The following is a 12,965-nucleotide window of genomic DNA, read 5'->3' as shown; positions in this document are numbered from 1 at the left end:
TGTGTGTGTGTGTGTGTGTGTGTGTGTGTGTGTGTGTGTGTGTGTGTGTGTGTGTGTGTGTGTGTGTATACCTTCAGGGGAGGTGATGGTGGAGGAGAGCGGGGTTCCTGTGCAGGATGACTGGTCGATGGCTCCAGACGAAGAGAGAGTCAGGTTCTCACTGTCTGGAGTCACTCCACACTGTAAAACAACAACAGCAGCAATGAGAGAGGAGCTCACAACACCACAGCATCCTCACAAACACACACACAAACGCACACACACACACACACACACACCTCCTGTTGGTCCACTACGAGTTTGTGGCGACAGGCCTCCGATTCACTGCAAGACTTCTCATCCTCCTCCTCGGGAAGCACAGACGAATTCTGGGAAAGTGACCTGAAATAAACAAGACAATGGACTAGCTTCAGATGAAAATAACTGGAGTGGGTTTGATGTACTGGTCTGTAGTAAACACTGAAATAACGGAGGAGCATAAAAACTCAAAGAAAAAAAAAAACCATATGATCTCAGGAGAAAGAGGCTGTAATCAGCAGTACCGTAAGATGACTCTGCACAACTCTGTATTATCACAACAATACCAAGTGACTCACATGTCATTTGGCTTATAAATATATCAATCTGAGTGCACTCTGTGAACCATTTGTTGCACTGACACATCTGACTGTGATTGCAGTAGAAATAATTCCCAGAAAAGGAGAGATGACAAGAATACACTCTTATGATTTTACGATAATGTCCCCGAGACATCTGCTACGCTAAGCAGAAAAACACAACCGTCAGCTGTCACTGAAACTCATTATCTGGCCGAGGCCTGACTCACTTTGAACCACTCTTCTTGAGTTTGAGTCCCTGACTGGAGTTGGAGTGGTCTAGAGGGGAAAGGGAGCGCGCCGGTGCCGGGTGGGGCTCGCTGCTATATGGAGGAAGCGCTCCGGAGACGTGGCTGGGACCGGAGTGGAGAGGAGCGGGGGCCACAGAGGAGGTGTTGAGGGGTCCGTTCAACGCCTCCAAGAGAGACACCACTTCGTAGCCCGGGGGGATGTGCTCCGACGCCTGCACACGACATGAGGACAGAGGATGTGATTTTCCCGGGACTGTGGATGCCCATTATTTTTTATATATACAGTATATTTTATATATTATTTTATTATTTTATATTTTTGGTGTCTCACCGAGTGTTCCTCTGAGTCTGAGGTCTGTGACGTGATGACGGGGTTAAAGCTGGTCGGTGACAGAGGACTGAGTTTCTTCCTCATGGCTCGGATCTGCAGCAGAGCTCTGAACGCTGTAAAAACAAGACGATAATAAAAGAGATTTAATCAACACATATATGTAATAATAATTGAACTGTCAGTAACATTCACACTGATATAGACATGCACAATTAGTATAAAAATCAATTAATCAATCAACAAATCAATCAATTTTAGGGAAACAAACGACAGCCAGAGATGATGATTTGACATCTTTAAATACAGTGGATATGTGTTAGACCGTCATCAGTTATTTTGGACTTTAATCAGTTTTAAACACCATGGGAAACATTTACTAAGCTTGTCACAAATTACAACTGGGGTGACAAATTTTGCATCGCTGCTATTTGTCAATGCAGCAACTACAGAAGTAAATGAAAGCTGCGTGTGAGGAAATATTAGTTAATAACTGTCTGCTGTTGTCAGCTCAATTGCTGCAAACAGATTAAAAAAAATAGTATAATAACCGTCTTAGTACAGTATTAGTGGCTGCTGCAGTGGCTGTTGCATTGGACAGAACCTGCTGTGAAACATTCAATGTCAGGAAAAATAAGCCGAAAAAGAAAAAAAGAACAGTAAAGTAATGATGTATTTTTTATTGGTCTATCTCTCTCGCTCTCTGTTCCTGTCTGCTACAGTCTCTCTCCCACTGTCTGCATCCGTTAAAACATTGCAGATTTTACACCTGCTTTTCCTAGACGTTACACTACAACGTTTCCTCTGCTGCAGTGGTCAGTCAGCGATGAAAAATCAGTTAGCTATTGTTGTCTGCCTCGGTGCAGGAACGCCTTAAATACATATTGCATGAGATCAAACACGCAACTTTCTATTTTACTGGTGTTTTTTTTTCAGGTTTTCAAAAGCATTTCTCAAACAGCTGGCGTCTCATTTTGGGAAGAGGTTAAAGCGAGCTCACGCAGTCTGCAGATGGGGCAGCAGTTGGCCTGGTAGCGCAGCGTGTCTGCACAGGCGTTACAGAGACACAGGTGTCTGCACGGCAGGATGAGTGTGTCTCGCACATCTGACAAACACACCACACACTCGGCGCTGTTGTCACTGATCTCATCGTCAGCAACCTGGAGACAAAAAAAAAAATTAAACTTTAGGAAGAAAGAGAACCGTCACTTCTGATGCACTCAAAGAGGAGCAGATGGAAAGATCTTTCCTGTCATCTGATACTTACCTTTGATTCTTGGCTGTTGTATTTGTTCTCTATCCCATAGATCTCCTGCAGCAGATAACTCACTCCATCCACCTGGGAATAGGAACATGTTAAAGAATAAAGGCAGCAGGTCTCGTGGGTGAGGCGTGATGTTCAAAATAAAGCCTTGGTGTATCTTTGTCTTTCAAAATCATAAAAAAAAGTTACACAAAAGGAGGAAGGAAGGAAAGAGAGAAGGAAAAGCGTATTGTGTATTTACCACTTGTTTCTGCTTCAGAGGCTTCACACAGTAGCTCCCGTCCATGTGCTGCAAAAGAAAGAAACAACTGTACATTATATTATTTAATTTATTATTAATTTACGTATCTTTAATTCATATACTGTACACAAACCCCTACATGTTCATGTCTGAGGTCAGATATGAGGTTTTCCTCTGCTGCAGTTTCCTTTAAGAAATGAGGGTTTGGAGTCTTTGCTAATGAGCAAGAAAAATAAAGACGTTACGCCACACACAACCCGCAGGTTTAACTGCAGTAGAGTTGTTAGTTTAACATTTATTGATTATTAATCATCCTGTCTAGAGTCAGGTTAGCCTACAAACATAAGCTTGGCAATTTGGTTAATGTAATATCATGGTACCAATTATCATAAAATCTGTATTTATCTTAAATGTTTTGTTTTCGTGGTTCAAGGGGCTAAAATGTAAAATTAATTTCAGAGGTACTTCTAATGAAACTGCTGCCGCAGCCTCGGCACTCTCACCTGTTTCTCAGTTTTTTTCTTTAATTAATATATAAATATAAGTTAAATATCTCTTGAGAGCAGCAGTAGTCAACTTCACAACCACCACCATATCATCAATAATGATGTATTTAATCAATACATATCATCACTGACACTGTGAATTGTTTCATCATTGCCAGGCTGTAAAAGCCTTTACACTGTTATCAGTTATTCATAACCCAAAGACATTACATTTACAGTGATATAAAACTGAGAGAAGCTGAAAACACCCAGATTTTAGAAGCTGGAACCAGAAAATATTTAAACTCAAACCATAAATCAATTATTTCTCTATGTGAGAGCCTTGGCAGTGTTTGCACCACAGCAAATTCCTGCCACAATTCCACCGGCTCTGATAAAGAGCTTCTTTCTTACCTTTTCAAATGTAGCCAGCAGTATGTGAGAGTGTCCCAAATGTTCTGCAGAGATTGAAGCCAGCGGACAATAAATTAATGCTTTAAATTGTGCGACTGCACTTTCACTTCCGACACTCAAACACACAGAAACTCACCTTCTCCCTCGTCTACAACCGCCTGCACCACCATGGGGAAAATCTCCTTGTCCATATCAAACAGCAGCTGCGGGGGAAAACAGGGAGGGAGGAGATTAGCACAGCAGATATGTATCCGTCAATGTGTAGAAACTGCTTTCACACCGCAGTGCAGCCTCATACAGGCGTGTGCTTCAGCATGCAGCCTACAGACAGACAGCCTACCTCCTCGTCGGCCCATTCGCTGAGGTTGACGGTGTGTGAGGGCAGACAGAACTGCTGGCAAACTCCCCTCTTGAAGTGCACCGTCTCAGACTGCAGAGAGCTGTCCTGGGGAAGGTAACTGCAGGAAACACACACACACACACACACACACACACACACACACACACACAAACACACACACACACACACACACACACATTAAATACAAGATTTGGGTGAACGATAGATCAGTCAGCGTATCTGTATCATTGAGAGCTCAGCTCTTTATTCAAGATACATGATGCACTAATATAGAAGATATGGGAGACCGTGCTGGCATTACTTATGAGCGTTTGCATGAATATTCTGTGTTGACGGTGGAGAAACTATATTTAATGGGAATCGATTATGTCTGGCTGATATTAAAGCGGATTTAAAGGGTACTCCGCCCATTAAGTACCGCATAATAAACACTTTTAAAACAGCATTGATTTCTTTTTTCTTTTCTTTTTTTTTTTTTTAATTGCTCCCATCCTTCTTTGGCAAAACCCAGTGCTTACATTTCCCACGATGCAACTTGACTAACAACAGTTCCATTATATATTTGAGTATTTCATGCTAGTAGAGACAAATGCTGCCTGGAGCCTCAAACAGAGATGAAGTTGCTAGACTTCACTTCTTTACCAGATTTCTTTTTAATTTCCAAACTCTTAGTCTTCAGACGCGACCGGCAGATGTTGCACAGCTCCCTCTGGAACCACAAAAGACTTTATAAATATGCAGTAGTAAACCACAAGACCTAAACAGACTTTAATGTGTAAAATTGGTGGAGTTCCCCTTTAAGATAGTCTGCATCAGCGCCATGAATTTCCCCCAGGGGATCAATAAAGTATGTATCTATCTATGTATCTATATCTATCTGGTGGATCAGAATCCTACACAGAGGCTTTGGAGGATGCACCTGCTGTAGACAAATCGCAGTGGGAAAAATGTTTAAAAATGTCGTGCCAAAATAAATTTGACACATTTTCGACATTTGAGTCAAAGTAATTTGTGCTCATCTCGAGTGACTGCGGACTCTTGATTGCAGTGTTCAGCGGTAAATCAGCACATGCATCAATAAAGCTGTGATTTTAAGACGTCTCAGTCTACACAACATAGACAGAGTCAAAACAGGCAAAATCTACTGATTAAAACTAGAGATATGGATGTTTGTTTTTTTTATTTTATTTTAGCAAATATTTTAATATTGCATCCAATGTTATTAGTCCATCAGAAAACACACTTACACCGGCACTCCATTGTGAAACTCCTCTATGGCCTGGTAGTAGATGGTGATGGCCACCTGTGTGTCAGCGTCGAAAGTGAACTCTACGTTGTAGCAGGCCCTGTTCTTTCCCGTCGCCTCATCACCCGGCAGCTTCAGGTCCTCACTGCACCTAGGGGGAGGGAAAGGAGACGGGAGAGAAAGGGGGGAGGGGGGAAGGTTTTTTAAGCAGAGGACAGAAATCGAAGAATGATCCAAACTCCATTCACCGATGAAGAAAGTGCATTTATAAAAGAGGAATTAGATCTCTGAGCTTCAGGCTTCAATGATCTGAAAATGGTGGATTCATTTATTGTTAGAAGTTAGGTAGTGACCATATTCAAGTCATATATATATATATATATATATTCAGTCAATCATTATTTTCTTGACATCTTTTGATATTTCTTATGTGAGACTTTGTCCTGTTTCCAGGAATAAAATATCTTGTGCTTTTGTTTTTAGCTTGAATTTTGAAACTGGTTGTCATATGTAACACTCAATTATGCCTGAAGAAAATAAAAGCTCGAATTACAAGAAAAAACATGTATAATTCTGCACTATCCCTTCAATTTGTTGTTGTGGTTTGCTCCCTAAATATAGCTCAGTTGCCATAAATTTAGACAACAGTGGTGTAATGAGGGGTTACTCATGGGTGTAGGTGGATGGAGGTGCGTACCGTACGAGCCGCAGTGTGTCCTTACGAATGTTTATAAGGCTTCGTAACGTCTTTACTGGTTCCTGAGGTGGAGGGGCTGCGTACGGGAACTGAAAACAAAAAAAAAGAAAAAAAAAGGAAACAACAATTTGTATATGTAAAATACAAGTTAGGAGACTGAAGGGTAGCGGTGTTCAGCTTTCCTCAACTGCCCCGACATTCCTCTCTTTACCGCAGGGAATTCAGGGTTACACGATGGCCGCGGCTGCTCCAGGTTTAACCTTAACACAAGAGTCTTGTCAGCACCAGCGAGATCCGTGCTGACAAGTGCTGAGCCGGAGCAAAAAATTCTGCTCAGACTGTGTCTTTCCAGGGACAAGGCTGACACTTCAGACACTGTTTGGCACTTTTCTGCACACACAGGACCACAGGAGTCCAGGGTCAGACGGAGTGTGTCTTCATTTTCAAGCCGGTAAGGAAGGAGGACCAGATGGGCGAAGTTTGCCGCATCTGGAGATTTTTGATAACATCAAGTCACAGATAAGGATGTAAAATACCTTCCATGAATGGATAAACTTTCTGCTTTTTCAATCTTTGAACTTGACCCAAATTGTGGTTCACGTCTTGGCACTCTGTTGTTGTGTGTTTGAAGCCAGAAGTCGCTGACTGAGCGTAAAGGGAGAGAGGAGGTGGTTTGAGGAAACATTCAGGATGTGGTCAGATACCTCCACACTACAACCCCTCATCTGTGCGTGGGGATAAGGGTGTTTGTGCGGCTCTGAATGGCACCATATTCAGTACTATTACACATCTGGGCTCAGCAGGAGTCACGCCCGTAAACCACACAAACAAACACACACACACACACGCACACACACGGGGTAACAGATGCTGAAAAGAGCCATTCACTGGAAACTCACAGGCAACACTGTAGGTCTTATATTAGAAATCGGTCTGTATTTTCTCACACATGCTCAAAGTAAATTAAAGAGATCAGACAATTTTCCTTTTCATATACAGGTGAGTATTTTTCTTAGAATTCAAGTCTCTTGTGACTTAATAATCATAAATTGGACAGACAAGCTAACGAAAGTAGACATTTTCTGAAAAGATCATTTCAACCACCATGCTAGAGGCTCTGTGAGGCTGTACTAGATACAGTGGCACTCTGAGCTAAATGCTCAAGACATGCAACCTTCCCAAAATGACAATGCTAACATGTTGATGTAAGGCACGTATAATATTTACCACACTCTCTATCTTACTTTAGTGTGTTAGCACGCTAACATTTGCTAATTAATGATAAAATTTTTTTTTAAAAATGCTTCATCCCAAATCCATGCCACATACTATACAATATACTGTATGCTACACACTATAGTCAGTGGTAAGTGTTATGAAAAATTAACATACTTAACCGCTTAACAGCAGGATTCATCCTCTTGGGACCATGAATATACAAAATTTCACTCTAATAATTGTGAGTTGAGGCAAAAGTTGATTTATTTCAATCTGGACCAACTGACAAACCAACATATCCATCTTTAGAGGCTAAATCCATTCTGGATATTCCTGGGCTTCGGACAGGAGTTTCTGAAAATCCCTAAACATAGCCCCACTCATTATCATATTTGTATAGTGGTGCAGGAGACCGAGAACACAACAACTGCGGTTGGGTTTATGATTCCACAGCACCATCTGCTTAGAAACCACCACACATTATATAATGCTGGTAAAGCTTCAGTCAAACATACAAGGAAAAAAAAAACACCATCACCAGCTGAATTCTGTGCCCACAGGAGGATTATAAACACCCACATAATCGGGAGAAAAACTGCACTCCTAATTTTAGCCCCAGTCTAGACAGAAACAGCAGTGCGACTGAGATTAGTACACAGAGAGATGGAGCCGAGTCTCTCCATATCAGCTTCACTTAGTCAAACACTTTAACTCCCTCCAAGCCGTTCGGTCTGTGTCAAATTCCCTCTTTCCTCCCCGGACATGAGCTCTTTTTGATCTGCAGCTCTCATTAGTTTGACCTTCAGGTTCATGATGAGGTTGAACGAACCCTCCGGAGGAACTGTCCCTTATCAACGTTACTGCACGGGGAGCAGGCAGACTGTTATTTCCATTTTAATTAGCTTGACAGGATGAGACGTTGAAATAAATTTCAATCAGTGACAGTGTGAAAGCCTGATAATTGCCACTGCAGGAGTCTCGGCTGCAAAGACAGCCACACTTACTGAGCAGTTGATTAATCAATTAAGTGATCGACCAAGGGCCAAAAAAAATGCTGTTTTTGCTTCTCAAATGTGATGATTTGCTGCTTTTGTCTGTTTTAGATTGTTTTAAATTAAATGTCTTTGTCAACTGTTGGTTGAACAAAACAAGATATTTAAAGACATCATCTTGGCATTTTTCACTTTTTTCTGATGTTTTATAATCTAAAAAAATCTAACTAAACTAAAAAAAAAAAAATCAACAAATTAATCAATAATGAAAATAATTACCAGTGCCATGCTGAGATTCTTTCTTAATTTTTCCCTTCTTTTTATATGTACTTTTAATTTATAATTTTGCGACTTCATTTTAGGCCAACATGGGCAAGTTTCCCTTGAAAGGCTAAAAGAAAATGAGAATTTTAATTCAAACATCTACAATTTTCTTGCCAACTGTGCAAACGCCATCCGCTGAGGAAGATCATGTGATGTGATTGAAAGCTCCAGAACAATTACTAGGCTAACGTTGTGGTGAGATCGTCTGCGTTTTTCACATTTGATCTAGCTGTTAGTGTGTAAGAATACCTACCGCTACAGGTCTGGTCCCCAGGAAGTTAAGGTCTGTGTTCTCCCCGAACAGGTAACCCTCCGGATGGGTGGAGTCAAACTTCTCTCCTCCCATGATGAAATGGCTGGCGAAGTAACTCCCTGCACACAGACAGATTCACTTTTAAACACGAGAAACTCAATACACATCACCTGAGATTAGAACAATCATTTGAAGGAAAGAGAGCTAAATAAAGAACACAGTGTGGCAGCTGTGAATAATTTGGTGCATTTAAACCTGCTTTGAATTCCTTTATAGGGGTTGTTATTCTTTTATTCCGTCTTAAAATCTCATTTATAGAGTGTTGAATCAAGAAAAACTATACTTAAAAACTGAAAACAGCATATTTTGTACATTGTCAGAAACATTGGTCTCATTACCTTTCAAGGCTTTTCCTTAAACACAAAAATTCAGCTGTTAGAAACTGTCCTGACGGTCTCTCGAAACAAGACAGCACAGGCAGATTGCTGCGCTACATTATTATGTTTTATGTAGTAAAGAAAATATTGGAAACAATTTTGTCTGGTTCCAGATCTTTGCCCTCATCTCCAGCGTATTTCAGCTACTTGAACAATAGAGCAAAGACAGGGCAATTCAGTTTAAGAAATATAAATTGACAAACGGGTTAGAACTGACATTTTTTTGCAGTCATTCTATTTCCAGTTGCAAAGCCAGAGCATCTGGCACTTCACTGGCATGAAACATTAACATTTCCGTTTAATATTTGAACCATTCAGCTGGCACCGTTAGCCACAGATACCTCCTGTCACCACCGATACGGCCAAATAATCTCACACTGCTTGATCTCCAACACCAAAACCAACAAAGAGTGAGCTGTACAGGAATCTATCCTGGAATAAACAGGTACAGGTGGCAGGTGAGACTAAAAATGATGGGAAAAGCTAGAGCTGCTTTATTTCAAGAAGACAAACGAAGCCCTGAAAAAGACTGGTGAAGGTTTACTGACTGAATTTGGGTCATCGGCATGCAGCTTGTTCACCTGTTTACCAAGAGTATGGTTTCATGACAACAAGACTAAATAGATGTTCTGCCCTTTAATCACAGGGTGGGCTAATATCATAAGACTGTAATGGTGGTTTCGAGGCTTTAAATACATGCTGGACGGTCAAAGTCGTATTCCTGCTGGGAGGGCATCGCTGAGCTGAATCAGACTCCGTTTTCCTTCACACTTATTAATACTGGAGAGAATGAAGGGGTTTGGATGCTCTGACCTTAAAGCTCCATAACATGACAAATCATGAACTAAAAAAAGCTCCAATGACGATGCTATCTCTCTCTTTCTCTCTCTCTCTCTTTCTCTCTCTCTCTCATTACCTTATCATTATTTACAGTAGGTGGGAGAGGCAAGCTGGGTCGAGGCTTTGTCACCAGATCCCACAGACAGGAACTGGGTCTGATAGATCAGTTTCACCGGCAGCCATCGCCACCACCTTCCTCCCAACACCACCACCACCACCACTCCTTCAGGCTGCAGCCAGGACCGTTATAGCACAAATTCATAAATCCTGTGACTAATTCCCCTGAACTGTGGTGAGAGGAGGGCTAATGGCAGCTACAAGTCAACAATTTTTTTTTTCCCTTCCATTCTGTCTCCAGTATATAATATCACTATAAATCTAAGATATCATTGTGATATGGGTATATAGCCCAACACATCACGTCTACGTACAATAAAACACTACTTATATTCCCTGATTCTATTTCACATCTCATTTTTTGAGAGATTTTAATTTACTTTATGTCTTTGCTTATGATAGAAAAGCAATAACATTATATCTTCACAATACGATTTTGACGGTAATACTGGATTAGTTCTAAAAACCCAATTGGGAGCTGAATGCAGCACCGCAATCACAAAATGTCACATAGAGGAACAATACAAAGACAAATTCAAAACACACATAGGTCAATTCAAAGTCTAAAGAACAGTCTGTGACCTGACCATATAGCCAGCCCTACTCTTTATGGATAGTTGGGTTGGCAATTGTCTGAATTGTTCTGATACAGGTTCCATTGCATCGCCTGATTTTAAGTAATAATATGAAAACAAAAACCTTTATTTAATCTTAAGCCTATCAAATCCACCAGTGTGTATGTTATCTTAAAGCAAACAGCAGTACAAGCTACAAGCTTTGCCTTAATACTACACAATATATATTTAGCAAAGCTATTATTTTAGTTAGTAAATAACTGATCAAAGACTAAGTGAACGGGACTCATAATCTGATCAAGTTGTTGATTAATCGATTAGAACATTAAGCAGCAACTATATTAATAATCGTCGAAGTTGCGACTTATTTGCATTTTTGCTTTAAAAATGTAAAGTCACAGGTTCAAGCATCTGCTCTGGTTACAAATGTGAATGTCTTTGGGTTTAGGACTGCTGGTTGGACAAAATAAACAATCTGAAGCTGTCACATTAGGGAAATTGTGGTGGACACATTTCACTGTTGTTACATTTTATATTGAAAAACTAATCTTGAAATTAAAGGATAATGATATCAATCATTGGCTGCTAATATCGTAATTTAAGAAGCTCATTTACACTGAACAAACATATTGCTTTCATGAATATAGCATCTCTACTGCTGATGGAGATCGGTCTTTTTATTTGTATGCTCTTGGGATCCATCATCACTTATTTATTTTACAGGCAGACTGTGGCATCATCATGAAGCTATAAAGCCAAGTCCAGCTCCCTACTAACAGATGCTCATAAATGCACCAAGATAAGAGCTGATCCCAGTTCAGCAAACAGATTAGCATATTATATTTATAACATAAATGATTACTTGTATAAATTTGTTGATATTTAGAGGGATTCAGAATACACATAGTCCCTATGGGGAGCCTTCCATGGAGATTACATCAAAGCTGCAGTGTCAGAAATAAATTAGAATACAGGATAAAATGTAATAAATTAAAATGAAGTGAAAGCAAAGTTCAATGTGAATACGTTAAGGGGATAATCGGTTGATTGGAGACTTAGAAAAAATCAGGTATGGACCCTCCCTCTCTCCACAGGTAGCTACTCCAGGTTAAAGGCCGAAATGCCCTGTAGGCCTGTCAGCAACCAAGGTATGGTGATGATGCCTAGGCTTACTTTTCGTTTGCCCCTATGCGTTTATAGCACAAAATAAATCATCTGCAGTACGCTGTGGATCATGTAACAGATACCCACCCCCCGGTCTGACCTGTTGTTCGGTGACTTACCAGATTTCGGTGGATAGCGGTACACCGAATTGGACGGAATGTCCACTTCTTCCACGCCTATGTTTTGTCTGCTTGTTAAAGCTCCCATTTCCAGTCAAATGAAGACCACACGGGTTAACGGGCATAACACTTCAGGCTCGCTTTGTTCGCGGCGTCTCTTTATTCCCTATCATTTAATCCAGTTCGTGCTGCCCTGTCCATTTCTGTTGGGTCCAAGCCCCGCCGTGAATGTGACCGTCCCGGGGATTAGTTGTTGTTCTCTGGCTGCTTATCTCTCCCCTGGTCAACAGTGCAGCTCGTTTTGAGGCAGAAAACAGCCGTTAACAGCGGCGAGGCGCTCTCATGGTGCGCCGCAGTCGCACAATCGGCCGAAGCGAAATCTCCGTGCCTGCCTGTCTTTACTTTTTATTTTTTTTTAGTTTACAGGCGAGTGTGTGGCACAAAACAGCGATGTGGTCGTCGACATCTCCCGGCCCACTGGATGTTGGTCATGTATCCCCGGTGCTTGTCTTTGCTGGATCCTGTCAAAGAGGTCTGTGGCTCCCCATGACGTCAGTTAGGCACAAATCCGGACCGTGGTTTTTGCGCAGTCCCCCTCTCTCTCTCTCCAGCAGCCGCAGCTAGTGCCGACCAACCCGCTGACTGCAGTGCAGAGGACGCCTCCGTGGAATTCACACCGTGCCGAAAATGTTTGAATCCTCCAAACATGAGTGAAAATGTCTGTAAAAACCGAACAGTTTAACCTAACAACAGGGAAGACAAAAAAAATAAAGATTAAAAAAGAAGAATCTAAAGCTTTTTTCGCAACAAGTAGTGTCACAGAAATCAAACTGTGGGAATTATACGACGAGCCAGGAATCAGAACTATGTCAGTGAATGTTTAACGAGAAAAAAAACAATCGTTAAGTCATGACCAATAACTAGTAGGATGCTGTAATGTTGATGTAATGAAACTAAATGCAATAAAGGCAGAGTAACGGTGCTGTTGAAATGCCTCCCCGTCGACAGAGGGCAGAGTCGCAGTTTGTGTGAAGGAAGGTGAG

General features: G+C 41.2%; 1 protein-coding gene across 6 annotated transcripts in view; it reads right to left on the bottom strand.

Annotated features, from left to right (window-relative positions):
• rnf157 (ring finger protein 157) overlaps positions 1-12,850 on the bottom strand; it is a 25,287-nt gene extending 12,437 nt beyond the window's left edge. For 4 of the 6 annotated variants that reach the window (XR_015436163.1, XM_087169909.1, XM_023431348.2 and 1 more), the window contains exons 1-14: positions 11,923-12,850; positions 8,671-8,789; positions 5,884-5,972; positions 5,188-5,337; positions 3,920-4,037; positions 3,716-3,782; positions 3,580-3,623; positions 2,681-2,728; positions 2,443-2,514; positions 2,176-2,335; positions 1,179-1,291; positions 827-1,059; positions 279-381; positions 72-180 (exon numbers count right to left, since the gene is read on the bottom strand). Coding sequence is in view for 5 of the 6 variants with exons in the window: in XM_087169909.1 (XP_087026035.1) it covers positions 72-180; positions 279-381; positions 827-1,059; positions 1,179-1,291; positions 2,176-2,335; positions 2,443-2,514; positions 2,681-2,728; positions 3,580-3,623; positions 3,716-3,782; positions 3,920-4,037; positions 5,188-5,337; positions 5,884-5,972; positions 8,671-8,789; positions 11,923-12,010 (1,513 nt within the window). In the remaining variant the exon portion in view is untranslated. The remainder of the gene's footprint in view (positions 1-71; positions 181-278; positions 382-826; positions 1,060-1,178; positions 1,292-2,175; positions 2,336-2,442; positions 2,515-2,680; positions 2,729-3,579; positions 3,624-3,715; positions 3,783-3,919; positions 4,038-5,187; positions 5,338-5,883; positions 5,973-8,670; positions 8,790-11,922) is intronic. The other 2 variants (XM_023431347.2, XM_023431346.2) reach the window with 2 other exon arrangements.
• Positions 12,851-12,965: the final 115 nt, after the last annotated feature.

Source organism: Seriola lalandi, unplaced genomic scaffold (genome assembly GCF_002814215.2).
Source record: "Seriola lalandi dorsalis isolate HSWRI2012SDOR001 ecotype SW California unplaced genomic scaffold, Sedor1 jcf7180002054920, whole genome shotgun sequence".
NCBI classification, from domain to species: domain Eukaryota; kingdom Metazoa; phylum Chordata; class Actinopteri; order Carangiformes; family Carangidae; genus Seriola; species Seriola lalandi.
The sequence above is the reverse complement of the archived record's forward strand: the minus strand, read 5'-3'. Positions and strand labels throughout refer to the sequence as shown.